Raw genomic sequence first — 27,702 nt, 5'->3', positions numbered from 1 at the left:
AATCCAGCCCATGTTGCTGCAGGGAATGATTTAAACGTTCAGCCTCTTTAGTCTGCAGACACTGTAAATGCTGCTTGTGAAAAAATGTATCACCTGGTTTAGACCCTGCCACAGTTCAGAAGTCTTACATGTCTGTCTACCAGGAAAAAAACTCAAGCAATTGAATAATAATTTTATTTCTCCAGTATAATTTTTCCTTTTTACCAGTTTTTAATTCTCTTCTACTGTAAAGTCCTTTCTCTTATCCTTCACTGGGTTTAGTTGCAGATGTGAAAAAAGTTCAATTACTGAATCACACGTTTGGTTCTCTGCGATCCCTTGTTATTCAAACCCTTTTATATAATTGATTCCAAGTTGTTGGCTGAGTTTCCAGGAAGGCACTGCCTTGTGAGCCTGAGGTTTCTGCTTGGCAATTTTTTAGAGGATTTTTATCTGTCAAGTGAAGTTGTATTCATGAAGAGAAGCAATTTCTGAGGTACTATTTCCATGAAGAGGCATGAAATTGGACGTTGGAAAAAGCTATTATCGGTATCTTTTATGATTTCAAAATGATTTAATTATGTTTTTCCCACATAACTGAGAACTAAGCAAAGTAAATAAAGATGCTAGTTCTTTTTATTATTTGTTTATTTATTTTCCCAATATCAGGAAAAGGAAAGTAGACATCATTTGGCCTCTGTGGAATGTTTTAAAACTCTTGCATCTTTCCCAGCTCTATTGGGATTGAGAGTGGCCCTGCAGAGAATGACTTGGGGGTCCTGGTGGATGAGAGGTTGGCCATGAGCTGGCAATGGGCAAATCATATCTTGGGCTGCATCACAAGGAGCATGGCCAGCAGGTGGTGGGAGGTGATCCTGCCCCCCTGCTCCGCTTTGGTGAGACCCCACCTGGAGTCCTGTGTCCAGCTCTGGTGTCCTCAGCACAGGACAGACATGGACCTGCTGGAGAGGGGCCAGAGGAGCCACCAAGATGATCACCTGTTCTATGAGAGAGAGTTGGGGTTGTTCAGCCTGGAGATGAGAAGGCTCTGAGGAGACCTTTCTGTACTTAAAAGGAACCTGTAAGAAAGATGGGGACAAACTTTATAGAAGGGCTTGTTACGACAGGACAAGGGGTGATGATTTTAAACTACAAGAGAGGAGATTCAGGCTGGACGCAAGGAACAAGTTTTTTACAATTAGTGATGAAACCCTGGCCCAGGTTGGCCAGAGAGGTGGTGGATGAACCAACCCTTGAGACATCCCAGGCCAGGCTGGATGGGGCTCTGAGCAACCTGAGCTGGTGAAGATGTCACTGCTCATGGCAGGGGTGGCACTGGGGGAGCTTTGAAGGTCCCTTACAACCCAAACTGTTCTATGGTTCTATTGTGCCAATAGCCATGTAGCACTAGTTGAGGCAGCAAAACAAAGACAGAGGCTAAACTTGTCATTTATCTCTGCAAACTGTCATTCCAGAAGAGGACCAAGACATCTTGCTGTGCTGCATAAGGGAACATGACATTGCAGCTGCCAGGCTGGAGCTGCCTGAGGCACAACAGAGTTTATCAGATGAACGTCCTGGGCCCTTGGTCTGGACACTTGGCATACATCACTGTATGAAAACACACAAATTCTTTGCTTTACATTGTCAGATGGCCCAGGGGCTTCTGCATGTGCCAGCTCCTACACTCCACACAGCACTTGTGACCACGCACTATGTTCCCCAACATTATTAAAGCCGGTGTGAAATGTCCTTTGGATCCTGCTTTGCTCATGTAAGAGTCAGTCTGGCAGAACTGCCATCACTTTCTTGCAGTAGTGGATTTAAGTGCCAAGTAATAGCCCTCTACTCCTTGCATGCACCTTCTCCCAAATCCGGGACTCTTACCGAGAAGGAGCGCAGGTCAATACCACCATTTCACAGCAGTCTGTGTTCTGGAGCAGTCTCACTGTTTGTATTTTTAATAGAGGCTTGATATTTTATAATATTTTTATTCTGATTCAGAATATAAAGACTGAACGGCAATTTACTGTGAACAGAGAACAGAGGTTTAGGAGATGGGAGCAGAATATCTCCTCTTGTCCAGATGGATTTATTGCATGATCATATCTGAACTGGACATATATGTTTGTAAGAGCTGATTCAGAGCTCTTGGGCTCCGCTGTTCAAAAGCACATGGATGCAGAATAACCTGGGGTATTAGCATTTTTTGCATTTCTGAATTATCTTGGTCACTTAGAAGCCAGTACACTGTAGTTAGATTTAAAAAAATATATATATATATTTTTTTTTTTTCCTTAAAATATGTTGCTTAATGGATACTTAATCTTTTTGCTTAAGCTGAGTACCCAAGCCAACTAAGTGCCCCATAGCATGAATATGTAACAGTCTTCAAGACATGCCACTATTATCCATATAGACTGTACTTCTGTAAATTGTATCCATGTAAAATAATATACGACCTAGTCTACCACTGTCTCCCAGTGTCTTGGCACAGGTGATCAAAATGTGATCAGTGGTGGCTGAAAGGCTAAAAAGAAGCCAAGGAGTATGAAGCAATTACCTGTGCCTGATTTGGGGGAAATCGATATGCATTAATGACCACTAATGATGATGTTTCTATAATGTAGGCAAAGATGAGCCAATTGAAACCTAAGAAGATTCGTGTGACTTATAGTGACCTCATACGGGGCTCCCAGGTTGTAGAAAATGAAATGTTAATGCCTGTAGAGATGGTGTAAGGTCCAGGCCTAACAGCCACTAGGACTGAAAGAAGCACTTTGAATTGCTTTGATTAGATATAGATTGCAATACTGAAAATTGCATTCTTAATAGTTTCAGCTGAAGCATTTTATGCAAGTAAATGGGCTGAGGCTGGACTGAGCACTCTCGTGATGGTCTGGGCCTGTGGTGTAGCAGGTATAATATGTCATTTTATACAACAGATTCATGTGAACTTTATATTGCTTGATGTAGATAGACTTTAATTGCAAATGTCTTTGAATGAGAAGATCTGCATGAAGCAGTCAGATGTTTCAGTCGTCTACAAGAGCCTCTTTTAAGAGAGACATTGAACAGTGATGATGACATACTGTGAGCTGGCTTCCCATTAAATAGAGCTGGAAAACATGTCTAAAACTATGGTAACAGTCACACTTCTTCCCCAAGAAGTCCTTGATGTCCAGTGGCTGAATGAGCTGTGGAGTCATATACAAGAGGGTGCATCACGGGTGAATTTACACTAATTATGTGGTGGGTAACTCTTACAACAGAACACTCTGGGGCTTCAGTTATGACTTAATGTTTCCAGAGCACTCGGAGATTCAGTAGCTTTTAGTTGGAGGTTGTTGTATTAAAAAATGCTTAAAGTGTTACTTCTGAGATGACTTCAGTAAATGTTTGAAGTTACTGACATGTAGGTATGTGTGCACATGCGCATATCTTTTTACAAACAAAAAAGCCCAAAGTATAAAGCATTAATAAAAAATGAATGTTGTAGAGGTTCAACGGCGATACATTTGAGCACATTTAAAAATACTGTCAGCAGAATGTGTAATAAGGCTGACTATATAAATATGAGAGTGAACAAGGTCATTGAAATACTTGATGGTCAAAGTAAGGGATATTTAAGAAGCTGAAGTGGAAGATGTTGTTTCCTCAGAGAGAAAGCTTATGTGTTACCTCTTCTAAAATTCATAACTTCACTTTTTTAGACAGAAGTCTCTGGAACTTAATTTGGTTGACCTCTCACCAAAGCACATGAGGAGCACTTGTACAGCCCATTACGATGTCCAGACCTTCCAATTACTTTCAGTTTTAAAAAACAGCCAGTGCAAGGGCTGTCCTGTCAGTGTGTTATTTCTCCTCCACAACTGCTTGCTATTTTTCACATCCAAAGGTTAACCGTACAGAGTCTTACAACAGCACTTGTCCGATAGTGTAGAACAGCAGCAGATGGGAATTTACATTCGTGTGCCTGTCAATGATGAAATTTCAATCCCTTTTTCCCTTCATTTGGTGAACATAGCATGCGGTTCCTATTCCCTACTGTGTGACTTTGCTTTTTGTTGAATTAAGATACAGGAGCTGGCTTTATTTATTGCCTAAGTAGATAGCTGACTAGTGCAAAAGTCTCGAAGGTGACATGCTGTATGCTTTGCCTGAAGAAATGGAGATTTACTGTGCAAGGAGGAGCAGCCTCCTGTGTCCTGCCAGCCCTCTGCAGCTTTCACTGATGGAGTTAGAAGAGATGTGAGAGAGGGAGGCGCTAGCAGCTTCCACAGGGAGCAGTCACTGCCTGATCTACCTTCCCACCAGTGTCTTGCCTGCAGGAGAAGGGAGAGACATCTATTCCCCAGATCTCCATCTTGACCTTATTATCTTCCTGTCGCCACCTGCCCTCTGCAGATGACATTTAATTGTGCCCCTTCCCCATCATGCATTTCCAGGTGCTATGGGATGAAGTGATGGTGGCAGGTCTTTGCAAGGAAGGGACAGCGTAGGGTCCACAGATTCCCTGAAGCTGGCAGGGACATATGGAGACTATCTAGCTGATGAACTCTCTGCTGAAAGTATGGTCACCTAGATCAAGTTGCCCAGTACCGTGTCCAGTCAGGTTTTGAGTATCTCCAAGGATGGAGGCTCCACACCCTCCCTGGGCAACCGTCACAGAATCATAGGCTGGTTGGGGTTGAAGGGACCTCTGGAGATCATCCAGTCCAACCCACCTGCTAAAGCAGGTTCACCAGAGCAGATCACACAGGAAGGTGTCCAGGCGGGTTTGAATGTCTCCAGAGAGGGAGACTCCACAGCCTCTCTGGGCAGCCTGGTCCAGGGCTCTGGCACCTCAAAGTAGTTTCTCCTCATATTCAGATGGAACCTCCTGTGCTTCAGTCTGTGTCCGTTGCCCCTCATCCTGTCATTGGGCACCACTGACAGGAGTCTGGTTCCATGCTCTTGATATCCACCCTTCAGGTATTTGTAAGCATTGATAAGATCCTCATGGTGAAAAAGTGTTGTCTTCTGTTCAGGTGGAAGTCCCAGGAAGATTTTTTTGGTGGGGTGGGATAATGGAGTTCATACCTCTGGAATGTGACTAATTAAGGACAAGTCTTAGTAAAAGGACAGCCCAGAAGAGAAGACAGACTCCTCAGCTCCTCAACTGTATTTAGATTTCCAGAGCTCTACCTGAGAGTCTTCCCAACATCCTTTACCCCCTCACCAAAACATGACTGAACCTTATTCATACCAGACCCTGCTCTGCTCCTGCCACCACATTACATTTTTCCTCTCTAATCATTCCTCAGGCACTGAAATGCAATTTACTTATGAGCCTGAGAAATCATGAGCTAACTCTGCAGATGCATTTTGTATTACTAGATCCAGGCTACTCAGCAGCCCAGGTGTTCTATTCCTGTTGACTGCCGGTCTTCTCTCTAGTTTATCCATTCTGCCAGTCTTCATCACCATTCACAGACTTTATTAGTCACTGATCTCACTTCTGGATTATTAAAAACATGTTCAGCATTGTCAGGCTTCATATTTCATTAGACACAATTTAACGCTGACTCCCTCTGACTCAGTGAACCTGCTTCAGGATGGATTCTATACTGTGAAAATACCTAAAACTATAAACTGGTTAATATAAAGTTGAATAAACATGTGCGTTCTTCTCATATGAAGGATATTTGTTCTTTTAAATCTATATCTTGTATCCAGATTAATAACCAGATAAATGACTCTCTTCAGCCATGAAATCACTTACTCAGTTTAAATTTTCCCATGTGAACCTCTCTTTAGTTTATGCTTATGCTTGTATATGGCAGCCAGGGTATAACTAAAACAGCTAAAGGTCAAAATAATGAGCCATTTCCACTGGTGAAGCTAATATTTTACTACATGCCTACTACCTGCTGATCTCGTCTTTTTAAGTGTTTTGTGATGCTATGGTTGAGGACACCACATAAAACAAATTGTTTTGAAGCTCAGCCAAATATTGTAGGTCAAGATTTGGGCAGGAAGAAATTTCAATAGTACATCCTTGAAAAATAAATTTATCCATGAACATGTTAGGGAGATACTGTTATGTAATATCTTGAAAATGGATATGCTTGCATCTGAAAAGGAGTGCTGACTGGGGTGTGGATTTGGAATATTTGGTTTGCTTATTTAAGCTTGTTTTTCCTGCAACATTAATTCTTTCTGACTTCATTAGATTGAACAGGGAAAAAAAAAGATAGAAAACCACACAGAACACACATAGGAAAAAAAAAAAAAAGTCTTTTTAAAAATAATATCTTGTTAATCACAGCCAGCCTGAACTTACTCAGCAAGACGTGCCCATATTCACTGAACAGTAATCACAGTGAGACACTTCTGGTTCTGAGCAGACTGACAGGTACATTAAACAAGATGTGTAATTTCCTTGTAATCATAAAATAGACAAATACATTTTAATGTCTGTTTAAAATATTAAGTTGTTCAGTAACTGATTGCCAACACATAGACAGTGATGTTTAGAAAGATCCAGCAGAGGGTTGAGATACATGGGGTGTAATTTATGAAGTACAATCCGTGTGCCTTTGTGCTGAGAAGTGCTTACCTCGAGAAGACACTTTTACTATTGCAAATAAAACTTGGTGTTAGGGATCCAGGTTTCCCAGTGTGGAAACACCTACTTTATTGCTTGTTGTTTTTGTTTTAAAATTTGACTCCTGCTTCTCTGCTGAATTTTGACAGAGGTCACCCATAGCAGGAGTATGCAGTTATGAATCTGGTCTCTGATTTCCATATCTCCTTTTTTGGGGGGTATATCTACCATAACAGAGTTATGGTCCGAGGTGTGTGACAAAGATAATTAGATTTTTTATCTTTTTTTATGGTATGATAGTCAAAACTGATCAAATGACCAACAAATGTAAGATAAAATCATGCTGCAGTATTTCAATCCAGCAATTGAATTTTGTCCATCAAGCTACCCTTTTCTATCATAGAAGCAAACCGTAGAGCTTTATATTGCGGATGTAACATCGACGATAACAAACAAACAAAAAACTTAGGGTAGATTACATTAAGGAGTCTAATCTGTAAAATAATTGTACTTCAAAAAGTCAGAAAATGAACTAGAAAAGAAAAATAAGGCTTACAGCATATGTGTGATAAGAGTAGTCTAGACATCAGTGTATGAATATTGAATCACAAAAACTAAATGAATAATACAGTGATAAGATCAAGTAAATTCATGACACACAAAGATCCCAGAAAGAATACAAATATTTAAGGGAAATAAGAATATGTATGGAGTACAATTAGAAAACTAGTTCAGTAACAAGCCCCCCCAAGTTTTCCTTTGAGTATGTTCCAGAGACAAGGAAAAACTATTAATCTTATTTCCATAATGAAAAATTATGTGTTTTAGCATAAGAGAGTGTGTTGCTTGAGGAATATAGTAGTAGAAGGAACCTTGTGGGTCATGAACACAGTTTCTGGTATTTTAGGGACCTTTCCATATGCTGTCGAATGTGAATATATCATGATCCATGTCAAAAGCATTTATTTATTTTCTGTCCCTACTGTTGCCATTCAAAGAAGAGTTCCAGAACCTGATTACTGTAATAGCTAAGAACCTTCTCATTTTCAGCCAGAATTTATTAATGGGCAATTTATACCCATTTGTACTTCTGCCAATAGCCCTTTAGCTTAAATTGTCTCTCTCTTTGCTGTTGATCCTCTGATATATTCATAGACAGCGGTCATAATTCCTCTTAATTTGCCTCTCCTGGCACTAATCAACACAAAAACTTACAGTGTCCCCTCCAATTGCAGCTTTCTGTTCCCCTGCTAATCCGAGGCCATTCTTTGATCCTGGAAGACAAGGACTCCCGAGCATCTTGGGCCTTGATACCAACACTTTCTGCGTTGGAAATACTTATCCCAGTGCTCCCAGTGATGCATTTCCCTATTTCCCAGGCAACGTTACACTGGTAGCTCATGGGCATTCTCTGATGAACTATTTGACAAGGAACTTTTGTTGTTTCAAATTGTGAAATCCCAAGCTGCCAGCAGAAGCTTTGCTATTATTCCCTATTATCTTGCACTCTGAACAGTTAAACTTCATCCAGTTTCTTTTATTTATGCCAGCTTTCTATCATTGGTGATTATGTATTCTGTAAATTTTACTTTACAGAGTACCATAAAGTTGTCTGTACTCTCCAGCATATAGTATCATTACAAAAAGAACTGTATGGGGTTTACAGATGTACTTAAGAAACATAATTGGGAACTCACTGTGGCCAAAAGGCCTTCTTGTCATCCAAGTGGCTCAAACAGAATTGCACCTAAATGCTTTTTGCTGAGTGGGAATCTATTCCTCTTTCATCCTCTCAGGAAAGGTGAAGCAAACTGAGGTATCTTCATAAATCCACTCGACAGCTCAACAGTCCCCAAGAGCAAAAAAAAATTATGATATTAAGAAACTGCAAGCTGAACTGCTTTTTTTGTTAAGAGAAATAGGCAAAACATCTGAGCTTGAGAACCTGTGTGAACCTTTGATGAACTTCATGTCAGCTCAGGAGGAACTGACAAAAAAGATAGTCAGATCAATTGGTTAATCCTTTCATTAAAAAGCCATTCAAGAGATGATAATTCCTTATATCGTTCATCTTGGATGAACTATGATAAGCATTGTATTTCCTTGAACACAGCAGGAATAAATGAAGTCAGGATTTTATGGCTATGAAGTCCTGTGGGAGCAGTTTGTCCAAGAAGCTTACAACTCCTCCGAGGCCCTGTTGAAGGTATATCAGTGTAGGGGAGATGAGATCAGCAGCATCTTTGCCTGATGGACAACCCTCCTTTGGGACCACACACCTGGGAGTTAGAGGCACAGGAAAGTCGGGAAGCATAAGATTGCCATGTGTGTCTTGGAGAAGGCAGGGGGCTTTTGTGGCAGAGCTAGAACACAACTTTAGAGAGGCTGATTCATCGGGGTATAGGGGAGAAAAAACCATTACCCCTCCTGTCTCCTGTGGTGGAAAGAAAACACTGAACAAAATGACCTAAATCAGAGCTGGATGAATTGTTAGTACTCCCTGGGCTTGGAGAAAATAGATCATCCTAAAGGCACTCACAGCTACTTCTGCTGCCCTGTATTTCTGCAGATCTCATGGCTTGCTCAGCAACTCTGTGTCTTCAATTGTGACTTTCCTTGTGAGCTATAAAGCCCTCTCCTGTTGCTTTCCCTCAATGCAGCTTCTTTCTTTAAATCTTGCAGCAGAAATACCACGCTTTGGCAAATTCAGAGGTTCTGTAGCTGTGATAAAAGTGGAAAGCTGAGTGATGCTCATTCCTCACTGCCTATGTACTTTGTAAACCCATTCATGCTGAGAAAGGGAGACTAAAGTGGGTGCAGCATTTTACTCCAAAAGCAAGGTAGGAAGGAGAATAAATGAGGGTCGCTGACTTCCATCTCTTTAAATTTCCCATCTGCAGCATAACAAATATTAGTGTTCATTCCTTGATGATTCTTCTTCTTCGCTTCTTCCCACGTAGCCTGTTATAAATCTAATCAATCCATAAATGTATACACTGCTTTCCATAGTGTGTCCTGCGATATGTCAAACATTTCCAGAGACAAGCAAACTCGATTTTCTTCCAAAGGTTTTCAGGATCTGTTACTGAAAAATAAAGAAAACAATATAGCTTAGTAAAATAGAAAATACGTTTTCTATTTTAATATTTTTCTATTTATTAAGGGTATCTGACAATGCCCTTAATAACATGCTTTAACTTTTGTTCAGCCCTGAAGTGTCCAGGGAGTTGGACTAGATGGTCATTGTAGGTCCCTTCTAACTGAATAACTGAACTATTCTATTCTATTCTGTTCTGTTCTGTTCTATTCTATAATTCTAATTCTATCCTATCCTATCCTGTCCTATCCTATCCTATTCATTTGCTTACCCTCAACATTGTTGCTGTATTTTGTGCTTTTCCACCTGTGGATTCCCCTGACAGGTTTAGCAGATCAGCAACAGAGCAAAAATGGTCTGGGGCATGAAGGTGTCTCTCTCGCAGGCAATAACAAAGCTCTTCACTGGTGCTGTGAATGGAGCCAATTACTGTTGTGATTATCTAACGGATAATTTAGTGGGGGGAAATGGTTAGTTTGAAGTCAGAAGCATATGGCGGGCAGCAGTGCTGCTTAAATGGATTTGTGGGACAGGCTGGTGTGTTTGAAGGATTCCCAGCTGGCTGCCTGGCCAGCCATCTCCTCAAGGGAAACGGGGAAAAGTACTTTTAGTGTAAATCTTGAGGCAAGCAGTAAGTTACTTCTTTACCTAACTGGCTAGAATAAGAGAAGATATTTTTGTTTTTCTCACTGGTCCAGTTTTAACTGTCTCAAACCATTCTTGACAGTGGACCATAAAATATGTCTTTTGAGAAAACAAATTTGAAATTAATTCTTTAATTGATCAACAGGATAGGACTATTCATAATGAACTTAGTGTATGGACATGCATAAGAGAAGGAAGTATAAGTAGAATACCTCCTCGGAGAGGCCCTTCCTAAAAGCGTAGCAGATGGGATGAGAACACCAACAAAGTTGTATGAGTTGTATGAGACAGCGTAAAAAAATAAGGAACTGTGGAAAGAATAAGGGTTGAGATGTGTGGCAAGAAATATTTTTGGCAGAAATGGTCTGTCCGCATCACTTCAGTTGTACTCACTGTAAGGAAAATGCAACCGTTTAGTTGTTGAAAGCCACCCACACGATACTGCAATGATTTAAAATCAATGCACACAACACTTCTTGTAAAAAATATGAGCAGATAGGCTTCTTTTATTAATTTTCCCTTGGATCTCACTTGCTAATTTATTGTTGCTGTTCTCCAGCAGCCTTTCCTGGCTGTGTGCAGGTCCCGCTATTCTGGTTTGAGCTGCTGGCTGCTCCATTAGGGAAAGTGTGCGAATAAGCCAAATCCTGCTTGAGAGTCAAATAGTTACCACCCGGTGAAAGCTCCTGGCTCTATAGCATCAGACAAATATTTGAGGAAGGAAATTAGGGGTTGTAAAGGATGGTTGATCCATGTTTGCCTAGAAAATGAAATGTATATGTTGGTTTTGTTTAGAGAGAAGTATTAAATAAACGGATAACACCTAATGAGTGGGACTTGTTCTTGTAAAGGTGTAATAGATTTAAGGACTGGACTAGGGACAAGAAACCAAAAAAGCAAGATATGGCCAAAAAATGTGTTATTTTCCTATTCACAAGGGTACAAAAGCAGATAAATAACTCACAAACCACTCAGAAAATGGGCAGATTCAGACAGTGGGTGGTTAATCAGCCTCTAGTCAGTCTGTAGACTGTGTGGATTACAGAGTTCTAGGAAATGCCCTGAGGTAATTGTGTAACGTCTTTCACTTTAAAATGGTTTCACTATAGCAAGTAGTAAGTTTGGATGCCAACCACATCCACTTTTCTCCCAGAATTTCAGTTTTGACACTGGCAAACATTCCAGAATTGGATCTCCAGTGCTCTGATGCTGATACAGACTCTTCTTCATTTTCATTTTCGTTCTACCCCAGACACTTTCAGCCGGCCCTGTAACAGAACCTTTCTCTGTCCATTTGTGGTTTATTTTCTGATCCTTCTGCATATAGGTTTGAAAAATAGCCTCATATCAACACTTCAGGCTGTTTTCCTCGCTCCTTTTCTTATTTTCCTGGAGGAAAAAAGTCATGTTGTTCATTAAAATACTAATTTTTGGATCAGCAAAATTATTGATACACGTCATACAGCTTGAGGCTGGGAAGTGTTTGAGAGTTTTTAGTTTGTTTTCATGCTGAAAATCGTTGCAGTGTATGCTTCTACAATATTTCCTCTCGTTGTTAGCATCATATGTTGTACTGATGGTATGTATTCAAACAGTAGATTCTATGAGGGACTTCAGTAGTAATGATACATACTATGTCCACTGTTTATCCAACATAATGTGTCTAACATTAAATTATTGAGGCAGAATGTATTCCCATTGATTGCTGAGAAGGTTAAATGTGTATCAGTAAATCAAAACAAGCTTTAAAAGATAGAAACTCAACTGTTATGAGGAATAGGAAAGACATAGAGGTTGAAATCTTCCTCATAACCTTGGCTGCTTTTTATAACTATGTTCTAACTGAGATTTTTTTTTTCCCCCAAAACCATTGCTTTGACTGAAAATGACTGATGTGCAAAGAATGGATGGCGAAGCAGAGCAATAGTATACCGTGATAATAAACTTCTGAACAACGTTTGATAGAAATAAAATGCTGATTTCTGTTTATTAACTTGCTGAAATGCAATTTTCAAAGCAAGCTTTTTGCAATGTATTACAAGTCATAAGTGTATTTCCAAAACCAGCTCACGTAAATAGTGGTGGTGTTTCCTTCCTGAGACATGCATTTACAAATATATATTAGTTTCTAAAGTTTGCAATTCGGGAATAATACAGATATTTAGTGACATTTTGCTCTAACTAATATCATTTTCAGAATTGCTCCCCAAATGCCAACAGATGAGTTGCCACTACAAATGCGCCATTACCAGGAACGGCACCAGGTGTTACTGCGGCGATGGGTACGAAACCAGCAGCGACGGAAGGAGCTGCACAGGTAAACAAGAAAAATGCTGTAACGCTACAAGCCAGATATCCTGCTGGTTCCCTAGTGGATGGTGGGGCTGGTGTTGGGCTCGCTGTCGTGTTCCCCAGCAGTGACCATTGGTCAGATACTGGAAGGGATCAGATACTGGGATACAGCAGCATCCTTAGCCAGACTGGAGCAGGTGGGAGCGTTTCGCGGTGCTCAGAACAGCTCACAGCCCATTCCTGTGGCCGTTCTCCAGACCTCGCTGCCAGGAGACCCTGGAGAACTTGTGGCGTGTTGCCTCATGCTCATAAGGATAAGAATTTGATAAATGAACACTCCAGATCACACAACTTAGCTGGGAATGTTATTTCGGATTAATTAATTGCCGACTGAAATTGGTGTTCTTTTCCATTTTTGAAGTAGATGCCTTGTTATTCTCTGTCCAGGTATTTGTTTCTTGTTTTATTTTTTCTCTTTTTACAAGCGGATTGAAGTTCTGTTGCCTCACGTATGTGTTCAGTACTCCTCTCTCAATATAATAGTGCTAAGTCAGATTCTTTGTAAATATAATTTAAGTTCTTTTGCTCTATGGTTGTCATGTTTTGTGATTGAATATATATCTGAGGAAATAATTTCAATAGCAATTTTTTAAAATGTCAATTTATTACTTAAACTCTCTACCACTGTTAAATAGCATATCTTGGCTTTATGGTATTATGCCTATATACCCTAGCTGAGAAAATTGTTCTTTAAATTTATTAGAGAAATACATAGGTTTTGATGTAGTGGATGATGGTTTAATGTAGAAGATGTGACAGTTCATTTAAGGAGCCGTAAGACATTGCCACCATAAATAGGTTGAGGATAATCAGGATAATCAGTTAGTTCCTGTCTTGAAATGTTGCTTCCTTCATCGAACCTGATAACTAGTGGTCTCTGGTACTAACAAGAACCCAAATGTCCCCCTAACGTCATGTAGACATTGGATACTACTTGAAAAAATGAACGCGTCATCTTTCAAAATGAATAGCTATTAAACTTGAAAACTCCTGGCCTTCTCTGTGGTTATTGGAGTAACTTCAACATCCAACTTGTATGATAAGGTCATGGCTTGAGAAGGGAGAAAACATAAAGCATCATACCATAATGACTTTGGGCCTTTAATTTTTCTCTTAGAATTCTGATTTTTGTTTAATTTCTTTGTTGTTTTTTTTTTTTTTCCTAATCCTTAACCATGCTCTCATTTATCTCCCTTCAGATTTGAATGAATGTAATACGTATGGAAGCTGTAGCCAGATGTGTGTAAATACAGATGGATCATACACATGCAGCTGCGTGGAGGGTTATGTGCTGCAGTCTGATAACAAGTCCTGCAAGGCCAAAAATGGTAAGTTTTAACATCTTTTAACCTTAATTTAAATATCTTGTGTTTTGGTCACGTATAGAGGGTAGATACAAAGAGATAGGCAGAGACAAACACAAGAGAGATGGTTTTTCCTTCACTTTACTGAAAAAAAAACCCAGAACAATCATAGAACAACTTTTCACGTATTACAACAATACTCCAAGGAAAATATTAGAAGTTATTATATTATTATTATTAATTAAAGTGAAATACTCAGTTCAACCAAGATGAGAACAGTTCCCAGTTTCCCTTTTCATAAATAAATCAAAGATTTTCCTCACACAAACAAAACAGGCTGAATACTCAGGGAAGACAAATGGAGATGGTGAGAAGACAGAGGAAATAATCGTGAGGTAATTGTACCCTTAGGATAAAAAAAGACATGAGATTGCTTTGTCCTTGCAATATCCCAAGAGGTGGATTTTATTATGCACATATTCACACTAGGCTTTTGTTACTTAGTGCATGTTTTCATTAGTACTAGTAAATTGGGTATTTGAGGAAATTAGTGAATTGTGTTTAATGAAGCGATATTGTACACAGTATTTTCCTACTCAGCGTATTAAATTAACAATGCTTTTATATGAAAAAAATCCCCAAAGTTTCTTAAGCAATTAGTCAACATCCACAATGGCTCAACACCCAAGTATAAAGCTGTGTTTGTTATATATTTTTGATCCTTCCTTTTAGTAGTTATTTTGCCATCAGAAAACAGGAAGGTCTGCTATTTTTTTTTTGTGACTTCCTCACATAAAAGAACATTGCTAAATATGTTCTGACTTAAGCACCAGTAAGAGTTACAGGGTTTTTGCTGCTTGTACCAGGTTTTTTATTGATCCACACAACAGAGATGAGCAATTTTTAAAAAATCCACAGCAAAATATTGTGAGACAAGAAAGTCCATACACAGTAAAAATATTTTAATATTCTTCTTCCTCCACTACAGGAAAATCAATAATGCAATTTTAGATCAGAAAATCCTCATATTGCCAGTACTGGGCTTGAGATAAGCCTTTGAGTTTCTCTTCTTGGATCCAGCAGACTGTGTAACAACTGTGTTGTAGTGAGCTGCCAGTGTCCTGGAGGTGGTGAAGAGATGAATCAGATTAACGGAGAAGAAATACTCTTCCATGTTTCTTAACACTTCATCATGTTTATTGTACAGTAGTTTTCATCTTTTCTGTTATTTTCAGAAGGGAATCAGTAGTCATTAATCAGAGATGTCACTGCAGGACAGTACAAGTCAAGATCATGGTGCTGCAAATAAATCAGTGTTGCTCATTACATTTTCTTCTGTGTAAACACAATTTTACTGGAATTAATGCTGGAATTAAATTATCAATATGATGAATATTTGCGCCAAATACTTCATAGAGCACAGAGGTCGAAAAGATGCCTGGCAGAGAAATGAAGGTGCTTTTATGGCAGCGCTCTGCGAGAGCTGCAGTGACCTGCAATGGCTTTTGTTGCTTCACTGAATCTGACTTACAGTGTGGAAAATAGTGACGTTTCCCCATACCAGCAAGTTGCTTTCCTGCACCCTTACCTTTACGTTCGTAGCTTCACTGATAATACAAGCTGCTTTTCACAGGCTTCTGCCTCGTAGGATAAGGTTTGAGCATGGAGAAAAGCAAAGTGTGGCCCTGCACATATAGACTGGTGAAAAGCATCTAAAATGTGTAGTGGGTCACAAGTCAAAAATGAGTCCATGTCATCCCGTTGCACAGGAGGAGAGGTACTACCCTGGTACGCATAGGTAGGATTGTTACTTCCAAAACACATTAAGTAGTCCTGGTACTTAGTCTACACTGGAAAGTTTTCAGATGGGATACAACATCCAGTGAGGGGCATCACACAAGGCAGATGTGGAGCAGTAGAACAGAATCCAGGATAAACAGGGGCCTTCAAGGAAAAAACTTAGAAAAATTATCAACAATTTTTACCTTGAAAAGTGTAAAGAAAATGAGGATGCAAAGAGTGAGCTCACCGCTTTGTCTACATTTGACAAAAGTAGTCATCAAATAAATAAAGAAAGTGATCTAAGGAATATTCTATTCTATGTGTAAAAGCTATGAAAGAAAGAAGCAGCAGTAGAGGTTTAGGTTAGGTTAGGCATTATGTAAATCTTTGAATGTTAATAACAGGAGATCTGCTGAGACTATGAATTGCTGTCCACGTAGAGATCCTAGATAGGGTACAGTATGCAAGACCAACATCTTAGTTGTCTCTGCCAATTGAGTGAGAGGTTTCTGAATATTTACAAGTTTAGCAGCGCCTGTTGCGATAGGACAAGGGGTGATGGTTTATAAATGAAAGAGGGAAGATTCAGACTGGACATGAAAAAGACATTTTTTACAGTGAGGGTGGTGAGAGCCTGGCCCAGGTTGGCCAGAGAGGTGGTGGATGCCCCATGCCTGGAGACATCCCAGGCCAGGCTGGACGGGGCTCTGAGCAACCTGATCTGGTGAAGATGTCCCTGTTTATGGCAGAGGTGGCACTGGATGAGCTTTGAAGGTCCCTTCAACCCAAACTGTTCTATGATTCTATTAAGTAGAGGACATGATGGAGGCCCCAGCTATGAAAGGGTCCGAGCAGGTGACATGTCTTTGAGCAGGGTGTGGAGGAGCCCTCCCATGGGGCAGGGGATGTGTGTGGTGACCGCTGGAGATGACCAGAAGCTCTTGTACAGCCTCGGAGCCCATCACACACAACCAGCTTTCCGCACATGGAATGGTACAATTAGCAGAGAAGTTCACAGAAGCGACTCTTTTCCCGCCCTTCAGGCAGGCACATGCTTGGCTGTGAAGGTGCTAAGGTGGATCCCTCATTAAATCCTGCATTTTCTTCCACAGCTCATTTAAATACCTTTGGAGCTGGAAACTTTGAGCTGCACAGCACCTTCGGGAGGGATGTTAAAATAAGTATCAAAACAGCTGGGGGCACAGCATGGGGTTTTTTAACTCACTTTTTAACCACACTTTCTTCTGTGAGTAAAGCAGCAGTTAATGCCTTCTTCTGAGGTGAAAATGAAACAAAATACTCCTCTGCTGAACAGAGTTTAGAACTTTGTTTACCAGCTTGCTATGCCTATATTGCAAGGCCTGCATTTGATGAAAAGAATATTTAAGGAAATGAAATGACAGCATTGGAAATCTTTAGCTGAGGAATAAACAAGCGTCCGGTATGTTTTATATCTGCATAGCCTCTCTGGAGAGAAATGCCACGTGACAAGAAACATTTGTCATGTAGATCAAGCAGGATAAACTGATAATGATTAAAGCAAAAAGCTTTTTCTGATATTTATAAAACATTCATCACTCTTAAATTGATTTCACAACACGGTTTTCTTGCAAAAATCTCACAGAAATAAATTTTGAGGCTTTAGCAATAAAGCAGCGAATTTCTGGGGTGTATTGTGGACAAACATCAACAAATAATTTTCAAAATAAAATTAGACTACATTTTATTCAATACTACTAAATATTGTTCAGACTGTTCCACAATACATGTATCAGTAAGAGCAAAATACTTGTAATTTACAATTCATACTGTAGGAGAAGGTTGTTTAAACTGCTTGTAAACACTGAATTCGGTTTTTTATCCTTTTTATATCATTGCTGAAGCGTTTGTTCCAGAGGAGGAGCAGAGCAAAACACCTTCGTTTCTGATTTGTTGTGACATCCCTTATTGATCTGTATTTTAGACAAGATCAGGGAGGGGGGAAGTGCACAAGCCTTTCATCTTTTCCACTCCTCTAGCTTAAACATAATTCAAAGGAAGATGCTTTCGTTTTAGTCAAGAGGGATGAATCATAAAACTTTCCTGGATTAGAGAGCTCTTCACTTCCTATCTTTCCTATAAAATGAGGGAAAAAAAAAATGGAAAAAGAAAGAAAACTCCTGAAAAAATAACACATGTGATGTCCAGCTATTTGAAAAGCTGCTGTCAGCTCGCTGTAATTCATCTTAGATCTGCCCACTAAACTTTGAAGCTTTGTAGATTTTTTTCTTGAGAAACAGAAGCAGTTTTTGTGAGGGAGTAAGTGTGATTTTTTTTTTCAGCATCTTCTTTGTTTTTCATCTGCATTATACAATACAGTAAGATGCTTTAAGTATATTTTTATAGGAACTTTTTTTATAGTTTTATCATTAAAATACTAATAATAATTTTACTTTTTTTTTTTTAATAAGTAGTTAAGAAATCAGCCTTTGTCTGAGCCACACTGAACTAAGCAGGTTACCTACACTACTGTGAAAAAACATGATTAACTAATTCAATCCATTGAATTATTTCATGTATGGGCTGCTTGAAAAATACAATTTCAAGCTCAGTAATCTAATTTCTGGATAAATTCTGCCAGAACACAGACATATTTTTAATGTTTAATTGTGCCTGCTGAGCAGAACCTCTTAGCGGTGCCGCGGGTCCCTCCTGTGTTTGCAGCCAGGTTTGATTACAACTGCTGCTCAGGAGGTTCGACACTAATTCTTTTTCAGAATTCCCTTATGTCTATTAGATATTAATACTGAAATACCACCTTTCTCCAGAGCTTAGTGAGGTATTAAATCCTCATTACAGTTTTCAATAGGTCAGTTCAAAGCAGTGCAAGAAAGCATTTGGTTCTCTATTGCAACCTGGGACAATGGAACAACCGTGGTAGGTTTGGAACTGCAAACATCTCCTGTTGAGCTGCCTCCTCTTGAAGGCTTTATAGATTGCAGAGAGTAGAAATATCTTGCTTAACACAAAATATAAGAGTAGAAATAACAATAAAGGATTTTTCACACTGCTGCTGTTTGGGAAAGAAGGGTTGAATCCTGATTTAAGCAGTGATATTATTTTGTGGGAAGGGAGAAGCTGAGCACAGAGCTGTTATTAATAGATGGAAGAAAAAAATCCCCAAACTGAGGAGGATGCAGATGGAAACACCTTTTGTACCAGTCTGGAAACTCTCTGGGGTGAGAGAGTGATAGAGGTAGAAGTTCTCAGTCTGGCTCTGTTCTCAGAAGTTTATAAGAAAGGGAGGAAAGGGTTATTTACATACACCAGCCACTTATTGACTGCGAGTGAACCTACCCAGCAGATTTCAAATAAAATCGCCTAGTAAGAGCCTCACCACCTTCTCTTTTGGAGAAAGCAAGACTAGGAAGCTTCACTCATGGCTTACACACAAGAGGATGTTTCACAAATAAGTTCAATCCCTTCAGTTGTTAGATATCTTCTGAAACTGATGTATTGGTGGAAGAGAAGATGGGGATAGTCAGTGAGTCAGGAAAGTGATGTTACAGAAGCGTAGGTTTGCAGATGTCAGAATGGGGTGTATTGAGGAGGGAAAAAGTATGTTACAAGGTAGAATATACACTATGGAATAAGAAACAATGGGAAAAGAATAAACAAAATCAATTTTAGAAAGAATACATGATGATCCTTTTTTTTTTTAGCAGCATCCACTCCTCAGGTTTTGTCCTATTTTACACACTGTAATATGAAAAGTACTTCACCATTTCATCTGTATTCATAAGTTTTGCAGGTTTTCCTAGCCTTCATTCTTTTAGAAATGGATAGAAATAATTTGCATAACTTGTATTTCATTTTATGACTTAGGCATGAAAAATGTTGCAATAATGATACTTGGAATTAAACAGAAGCTGTGGGGCTAGGGTAATTAATTTTCTTTAATGATGTGAACCATTAGAACAGCAGGATAAAATAGACTAGTAATTTGGAATATATGATAGTTATGAAAATAAAAACAAAACCAATTTATTATATCTCTTAAAACAGGCAGGTGAAAATGTTAAAAACTACATTAAAAATGAGCAGATAAATATGGTATACACAGTCTGTTAAGCATTTAAATTTTCTTTACTTTGTTTTTAGAGCCTGCTGACAGACCTCCTGTTCTTCTGGTTGCAAGCTCTGAAACAATTGAGGTATTATATCTTAATGGAAGCAGAATGTCTACCCGAACTCCTGTAAAGGGATCTTCAATCTTGACGCTGGACTACAGCTACAAAGAGGACACAGTTTGTTGGATCGAATCAAGAGATCTTTCGAGTCAGCTCAAGTGTACCAAGATAACGAAAACTGGGGAGTTAACAGATGAGTGGATAATCAACATTGCTCAGTACCTTCACAGTAAGTGTTTGACAGGGTTTCAGCAAAACACTGGTGTCTGGAGCCTTCAGAAGTATTTTGGGGCTAAGTGTTGAAAACAGTCTTAAGGCATTAAATATTGCAACTCATACTGGAGCACTTTTATGTTTCTCACTCCTATCTATCTAATCTATCTATCTATCTATCTTCAGTATGAATTACAATATTTATATCTATGCAAATTTTTAAAAGTTGTGCATGTTTATAGACTAAATATAAGTGTGGAAGTTACAAAAACAGAGTAGTGCAGCCGAAGAAGGGATGTAAAATGCTTCTTTTCTCTGTCATAGTGCTACATAAAACTCAAAGATGGTTCTCTGGTACTGGAACAATATTAGTGATTAATTAAAGAGACAGACACTTAACCACATTTGAGGGTTTTTTTGAATGTTCTGTTTTAGAGGACTTTTCATACTTTGGATATCTAAGAGCTCTAAAAATCTTCGTGGCAGTATTTGATTGTGGTTTTTTAATTCATTCTGTTATTGATATTTTATTTTCTTTTCCTTTTAGTAAGACCAATCAAATTAACTACAGCCCTTAGCAAAATTTCTTTTGTATCGAACTGTATGTGTGATTGTTCTGTCACTTATCTTCATCATCAGAGTGGATCTTAGCACTGCGTTTTGTAGTTCTCCACCAGTTCTCTCTCGCGTTCCTTTCCCTCTGGTCTCTGCATGTGATGAGAATTGCCAATCTCTGTGGTGTTCTGATCTTCATTAGTTCATCTGTTTGCAAAATTAAGGCTTGTGTGATGGGTTTGAAATGAAAACGGGGCCTGGAATTAATAAGCTACCCATTTTTCATAGTGCTAGTACACCTCGGCCTGTTGGTCTCTAATATTCTTCACTGTAATCATTCAGTCTTGTCTAAATGAAGAATAGAAATTCCCATGGACGTGAATCAACTGTTTACACTCGTTCCAACTTCTTGTTTAGTTTTCATTTTGGAAATAGTGCTTGAAGACTTTAGAAACATTGCTTGGAGTCATGTTTGGAGCTCTGACTAACACAGTCTAGCAGATTTAGCTCTGGGGATGGTTTTTCCAGACACACACATCAACAGACGCTCTCCTTGGGTTGCTGCAGTGGAGCAGTGGCCATCACCATTGACCGAGTGTCACAGCTCAGATTGGATATTAGGAAGAATTTCTTCACGGAAAGGGTTGTCAGGCATTGGAACAGGCTGCCCAGGGCAGTGATGGAGTCACCATCCCTGAAGGGGTTTAAAAGACTTGTAGATGATATTCTTAAGAATATGGTTTAGTGCCAGAGTTGGGTTATAGTTGGACTTGATGATGTTAACCATCTCTTCCAACCAAAATAATTCTATGATTCTGTGATTCCAGACATATATCTGGAGTTAGGTCTGCAAGGTCATGGCAGAAGTCTGGTGTATCTAGTATATATGCCTGCACACATGTACAGGTCATTTTGTGGCTATTGCAAAACTGAGTCAATTCTTTCTTCCCTCGACCTTCTGTTAACTCTCTGGTGACTTCTGCTATCTCTCTTCATTATATCACACCTACATGTGATGAGGCAAATGCATTTGTTTTAAATCTCTGTCAGGAATTTCAGCCTGAGCATTTTCAAGTGTGCAAGTGCATTCTCTGGCAGCTCAAGCCAAATAAATGGTTGTGTAATGGAGTTATTCACATAAAAATGGAATATTCCTAAAAGAATTAGGGGGGGAAAAAAAAAGTTTTCTTAGCAGTGTTTGTGTAATTTTCAATTTTTCCATCCCAGTCTTTTAATCTGTTCTTTTTTGTTAGTTACTTGAAGTGTTTGTTTTAGTGAAGGCAAGTTTTGTCTTTAGAAACAAAGAATGTTGATTGTATTTTAAGATGAAAGATTACATTTAGGAAAGCAGGTACTATGAAGATTACATCAGACCAACTCTACATAGTGAGCATAAGCTTTGGATTCGCACGGGAAAATAAATTACAGTCATAGAATTATAGAAACATAGAATATCTATTTGGAAAGGGCCACAGGATCATCTGGTCCAACCTTTCTTGGCAAAACCACAGCCTAGACAAGATGACCCAGTACCCAGTCCAGCTGAACCTTTGAAAGTGTCCAATGTTGGTGAATCTGCCACTTCCCTGGATTTTTTTTTTACTTCAGTATCTAGCATTCTCCCTCAAAAGACAGTTCAATATTCCTTCATTTTGGGGTGTATGTGTCCCAGGTGGCTCCAAGCCAGATGCCTTTGAGGAGCATCCCTGCCTTCTTCTGCCGAATGGTGAAGAAGGTGGAGAGGCTGATCCTGCACTCAGGTGTTGCTTGCCACAGAAGAACAGGGTGCAACTCCAGTTATGGCATTCCATGTGCTTAGTTCTTAAGCTAGTTTCAGGTTCATAATATTTATTGTATCATGGACAGTTTTTTGTTTGATGGGTTTATCATTTAAGGGAAGGATGGGTTTCTGTAGGCACGGAAATGTCAACACAAGCATTCTTGTCTTAGCCAAGGCCAGGCATAGGCATGTTGTTTAATCATTGTCTTTATAAGACCAGGAAGTTTTTGGAAGAGCAGCTGGAAAATTTCCTTTTGGAAAGATTTATGCAGACAGTGTCAGAGCCAAATAGGCTTTCAGGGAAGATTCTCATGTAAGGCAGGTTTGTGTAATCACTGCCCGTAATAACAGGCATGTGCCTTGACACTTCATAGCGGCTCACGGTTCACTTCCAGTTAGTACAGCAAGACTTCCAGGAACCGTAATTTATGTAAAGTGCTACCTCTGGGAACAAACCGGCAAAAATTCTCTTTAATGGCATGAAGGTGGAAAATATCCAACAATTTTCTGCCCTTCCAAAGCCATGATGTGCAATCCTATACTACTGCTTTTGTGTGCTGGACTGAGGAGTTGGCAAGAGCAGCATCTTCTGGATGACAGAATCTCCTTCTTCCTCATTTTAATAAACATTTTGCATCTTCATCACTACAAGTACCAAGCACCTTATGTGCTCTCCAAACAAGCACCAGGCAGCACAGCCGGGGTTTTAGCCACTAGTCTTCTGCAGAATATAACAAAATCTCTTTTGGGATGATGCTTCACAGCATGATATTTTCTGCTTGGCTGGTATTTGAGTCAGGTTCTCTTGGCATTCAGTTATCACAGTACACCAGTACAAATCCTGCCATGCTTGTGTTTGGCTTTGCCACCTCGTGGTGTTTCATACCTCCAGACAGTCAATCACACCTCACCTTGGAAGGCACACAGGCTTTTCTGTTGGCAGACGTACGAGACCGATCTGGATGAAAAGAAACATGTTGCTTCCCCTGTACTGATTCAATTTTAAACTCCCTGCCCTACCATAGCACGGGCGACAGTCACCCCAAGGTTGGAAATAGGTGATGGACATGTATGGTTGATACTCTCCAGTGGGGAGACGTATTGGCCTCTCTGCTCATGGAACCCAACACCATTCTACTTGCCCTCACAAGCATGAGCTAAAGCCGACGTTTTGGCTCTCTCACTTTTTGGATATGGTTGGTGTGAAGATCATCAGACAGGGAGCCTAGGGAATTTGGCCAAGATCATACAATGTCTGCTTACATTCCAGTTTTCCCCTGTTTTTTGTCCACTTAATTGCCCCCGCACTACATCTCCTTGAACTAAAACACTTCCTAGCAGTGATTAACCACAACTGCTGGTGCTCTGCCCTTCAGAATAGCTACAGCCATTTAGCTTGGCATTGGTGAGGCTCAATGACTGAGGGAAACACTAAGCACTGGGGATGAGGCTTCTGTCAGCAACCTTTCTGTGAAGTTCTGGTGAATATTCATGAGAAATCAAAGCACCATTTGGCTTACTCAGGAGGAGAGCAACTGTGAAGTTCTGGGGGAAGGCATTTATTCCTGCATAGAGTCTGCCCCAAGCTTGTCTCCAGACAGGCGTTATAAGCTGTCATATAGTTGTAGAATGTGATTTTTGTTTTTATTCTGTGACAGGCAGCTCATGCTTACAGACCTAGAAGATGAACAGAAATGAGAAGGTTTCATGACAAAGGCTTTTTACACCTCAAATGCCACTTTAGGAGCATTCAGAGCATCTGATACAGGAATGGGAGCCAGAATAAGATGTGAGAAAAGTATCCTAAGGAAATATCACAGGATACTTGTCCTGTACCTGGAATCTTGGCAGTCTTAGAGCCTGGCTGATCTTACATTGCTGTTCTTGCATTTCTGAGAAGGCTGGAAAATACTGTTTCTGGGATAGTGACCTTTCTTTGTCCAAAGGTGGGGGTTTTTATAGTCTCAATATCTCGTTCTTAAGTGCTCTAGACAAAGCCATCATTAAATACACAAAACTAGGACACTTTTCTCATAAATTTCATGTTTATTCATTTTGAATTTCCTATCTCCTTTTAGGGCACAGTCACTCAGTCTCCTGAGATCCCGCAGTTCTTCACATCTGACCATTCTCTTTACTGTTCTGGAAACTTTAATTTTATAACTGGACTTTATCGCCTTGTTATTTTTGTCACCTTCCAGGTGACTTGTGAACATTATCTTGTAGAGCTTCCAGCTCAGAGCAGTGCTGTGGGACTTGGTGATGCCTAACGGGGAACCAGATTTGGCCCCCATCATAGGTGGTTACTTGAGTCTGTCACTGTCATCTTTCCTGAGTCTTCCCTCATGACTTCCTGAACGGCTCTTGGGATTTTCATGTTTTTCCATGTTTCTATTTTGTTTTAATTTCCATGTGCTTTAAGATATTCCTCTTCAGAGCAAGCACAAGCCACAAGATGTGCTTCATACACCATGGCCTGGTATGGGAAATGTTTTATTTGCATTATCTTTGCATCAGCCCATACATTCATTCCTCGTTCTGGTGTAGCTGGACGTACAGAACTTTTTATTCAGTATATGATACAGCCTTGATAATGTGTTTTCTTGGGGAAGTATGGACTTTTTTTTAGTGCAGAAAACAACTCTATCTGATAATTGTACAGTTTTTCTGCCCCCTGTAATGACAAGACTCCTTTGGAGACTCAAGGCTGAACAGAAACTTCTTTTTATTAGTATGGTCCTATTTTTAGCTCCTGGATACTCTTTTCTGATTACTATTTATGCACAGCCTTGTTGATGATTATCAGGTTTACTAAGAATAAGGGTCATATCTTTCCATTCAACCTTTCTGTTCCAACAAGCATGATCAGCTGGACCTCATCCTTTGACCATGGTGAGTATTGCAAATCCATTATCTTTTTTTATGAATAGTATTCATATATTTGGGTGTATATCTCCATGCTTGATGTTATCTACACAAAAATTAAGATATAATCTTTATATCAGAGATCCTAAGAGGACCTTCGCTATAGTAGAAGCTTCTAAATGTTACCCGTGGAGGATCTGTCTGCTTTTGGTGCATCTTGTGGATACAGTCCATTCAATCTGACTTGGAGGATTGTGCTACTGCCTTGAGTAGCATCCCTGTAATGCCGCATTATGGCATTTTGAGGCACAAGCCTCCAAGGCAGATGCTCTGAATTGGTGGCATTTCCCTTCAAAGTGAGGTTACCTGCACTTAATAATCTCTGACACGAGAGCTATTTATTAACTACTTGTTAATTGCCGAGAGTAGAATTTTTCAGTCATTCAAAGATACAATACTCTTGTTTCTTCAAGCTCTGTTACTCATCCACTCTCCACAACTGATCTTTAATTGACATCCGTCAAAGCCCTGCTTCAGTTCTTTGCAAAGCTGGCGTGCTATTTTCTTCTTATATGCTTTCCAGTAGTCATGCCTGGGCCAGTTAATTCTCAGACTGAGTACAGAAAATAAAATGTCTTATCTCAGCAGCATTTCTTAGTGCAAATTTTTGGTTGCCCCCCTCTGCCTGGGGCAGAATTCCCGAATGTTCTCTCTGCAAAGCTGATGCCTCTTCACATCCTCACTGTTCCGCATTGTCGGATTCCCAGTTTGTCAGCTTCCTAACTGACCATTTTTAGACTTCCATCTTAATTAGCTTCATTATTGTCCGAACAGTGGGGCATGACGTTATCTTTTGTGCATCTTCCTTACATTCCAGCCCCTCCAAAGCTAATGTAGCAGGGAGGAAACCCAAGAGCAAACAGGGAACCTCCCACAGCAGCAGCAGCATTTTGTAACTAAAAACATGGGCACTTTGCCATAGTATCAGTAACAATGTAAATTTATCTTCCTCAGGCATAATGCTGAGGGACTCTTCCTCTCTGTTAAATTAAATTACTATACCCCTTGTAAAACAGTAACATTTGCGTTTCGTTAACAAGATTTTGAAGATAGAATAAAGTAATCGTGGGGGCTGTAAAGATCTAATGTATAGATAACTAGGTGGCTGCAAATATAAAATTTACAGGTTTGTAGTGAATATTTTACAAATGCGTTTACATCCCCAGATAGGGGAATAAGGAAATATTAGCCAAAAAAAAAAAAATAATTTCTTATTTTTTTTTCTGAAACATGGAATTAACTAATGCATGTTTTATGGGGTTAGATACACATTTTCCCATAAGACTTTGACATCCAAATGCACCATGTTGGCTTCATTTCCAGCACCCGCTGGAACTGTTCTTGTAATATGGTTTTAGTTTTAGATACCACCAACTAATGATATATGTATGGTTTTTATTTTCTACTGTATTATTTATAACTGTCACGTTTGTTATGATGTAGCTAATGGTTTTCTTCCTAAGTGGAGGTATTTCTTTGCAAATTCATGTCACATACAATGCTAATCGAGTTTGCTTCAATTAGACTAATTGACAGCCACTTACTTCCAGATATTACTTTATTGATGCAAAGATTTCATTCAGACTTCATCCGAAAAACATGGGGATGTCAAGTGAAGGCAACCTTTCTTTTTGCACAATTTACTTTGAATTGTGTTATTAAAATTAAGACTAAAGACTCTTCTCTGAGATCATAGAACGCAAGTTGCATCAATATTGCGATAAAATTTAAAAAGTCTGTGGATTCTTGAAAAGTGGTTTTGTCTTTATAGGAAAGAAGGGAACATAAGAAAAACTATAAAGCCAAAATACTGTTCATCCGATAGTGAATTAGCACAACCCCTTTAGATTAGCAGGCACTTAATCACATCCTCTGTGACTTTGTATCAGATGCACAGTAATGCAAAAACTGCCTGTTGTCTGGTGTTGAGGAAGCAGCAGGAATAAAAACAAACCTGCTTACATATCTTATGCAAGGAAAAGAGTACTGTAATAAAAAACACAAGTATTGCAAGTTGCGATCTTGCCAGCGGCCTTTACTAATTGTGTTTCGCAACACGTATTCTGATCTAATTCCTTGTACAGGGTAAAGGGCAAATGAAGGTAATGCTTTTTATAAATGTCTAAGAAACTGCATCAATCCACATAAAGCTGAAATCAGAAGTTATGTACCTGTTAAAATAGAAAAAAACAAACTATTTCAGTATCTTTATCAGCGCTTTTTAAGCAATTGGATGAGCTGTGTCCTGTGGGCTCTGAGCTGGTCTGCTCTCGGTGCTCACTGTTCCCCGCGTGTTTCTGTGCTGTGTCAGT

At 39.5% G+C, this 27,702-nt stretch overlaps 1 protein-coding gene across 1 annotated transcript in view; it reads left to right on the top strand.

Annotated features, from left to right (window-relative positions):
• LRP1B (LDL receptor related protein 1B) overlaps window positions 1–27,702 on the top strand; it is a gene marked incomplete at both ends in the record, with an annotated part of 678,833 nt that overhangs the window by 337,511 nt on the left and 313,620 nt on the right. The window contains 3 exons of the mRNA XM_080346793.1: window positions 12,508–12,627; window positions 13,862–13,990; window positions 19,889–20,146. Coding sequence (XP_080202919.1) covers window positions 12,508–12,627; window positions 13,862–13,990; window positions 19,889–20,146 — 507 coding nt within the window. The remainder of the gene's footprint in view (window positions 1–12,507; window positions 12,628–13,861; window positions 13,991–19,888; window positions 20,147–27,702) is intronic.

Source organism: Nesoenas mayeri (assembly GCF_963082525.1).
Source record: "Nesoenas mayeri genome assembly, chromosome: 6".
Classification (NCBI taxonomy): domain Eukaryota; kingdom Metazoa; phylum Chordata; class Aves; order Columbiformes; family Columbidae; genus Nesoenas; species Nesoenas mayeri.
Note: the sequence above shows the minus strand (reverse complement) of the source record. Positions and strands in the feature narration are given on the sequence as shown.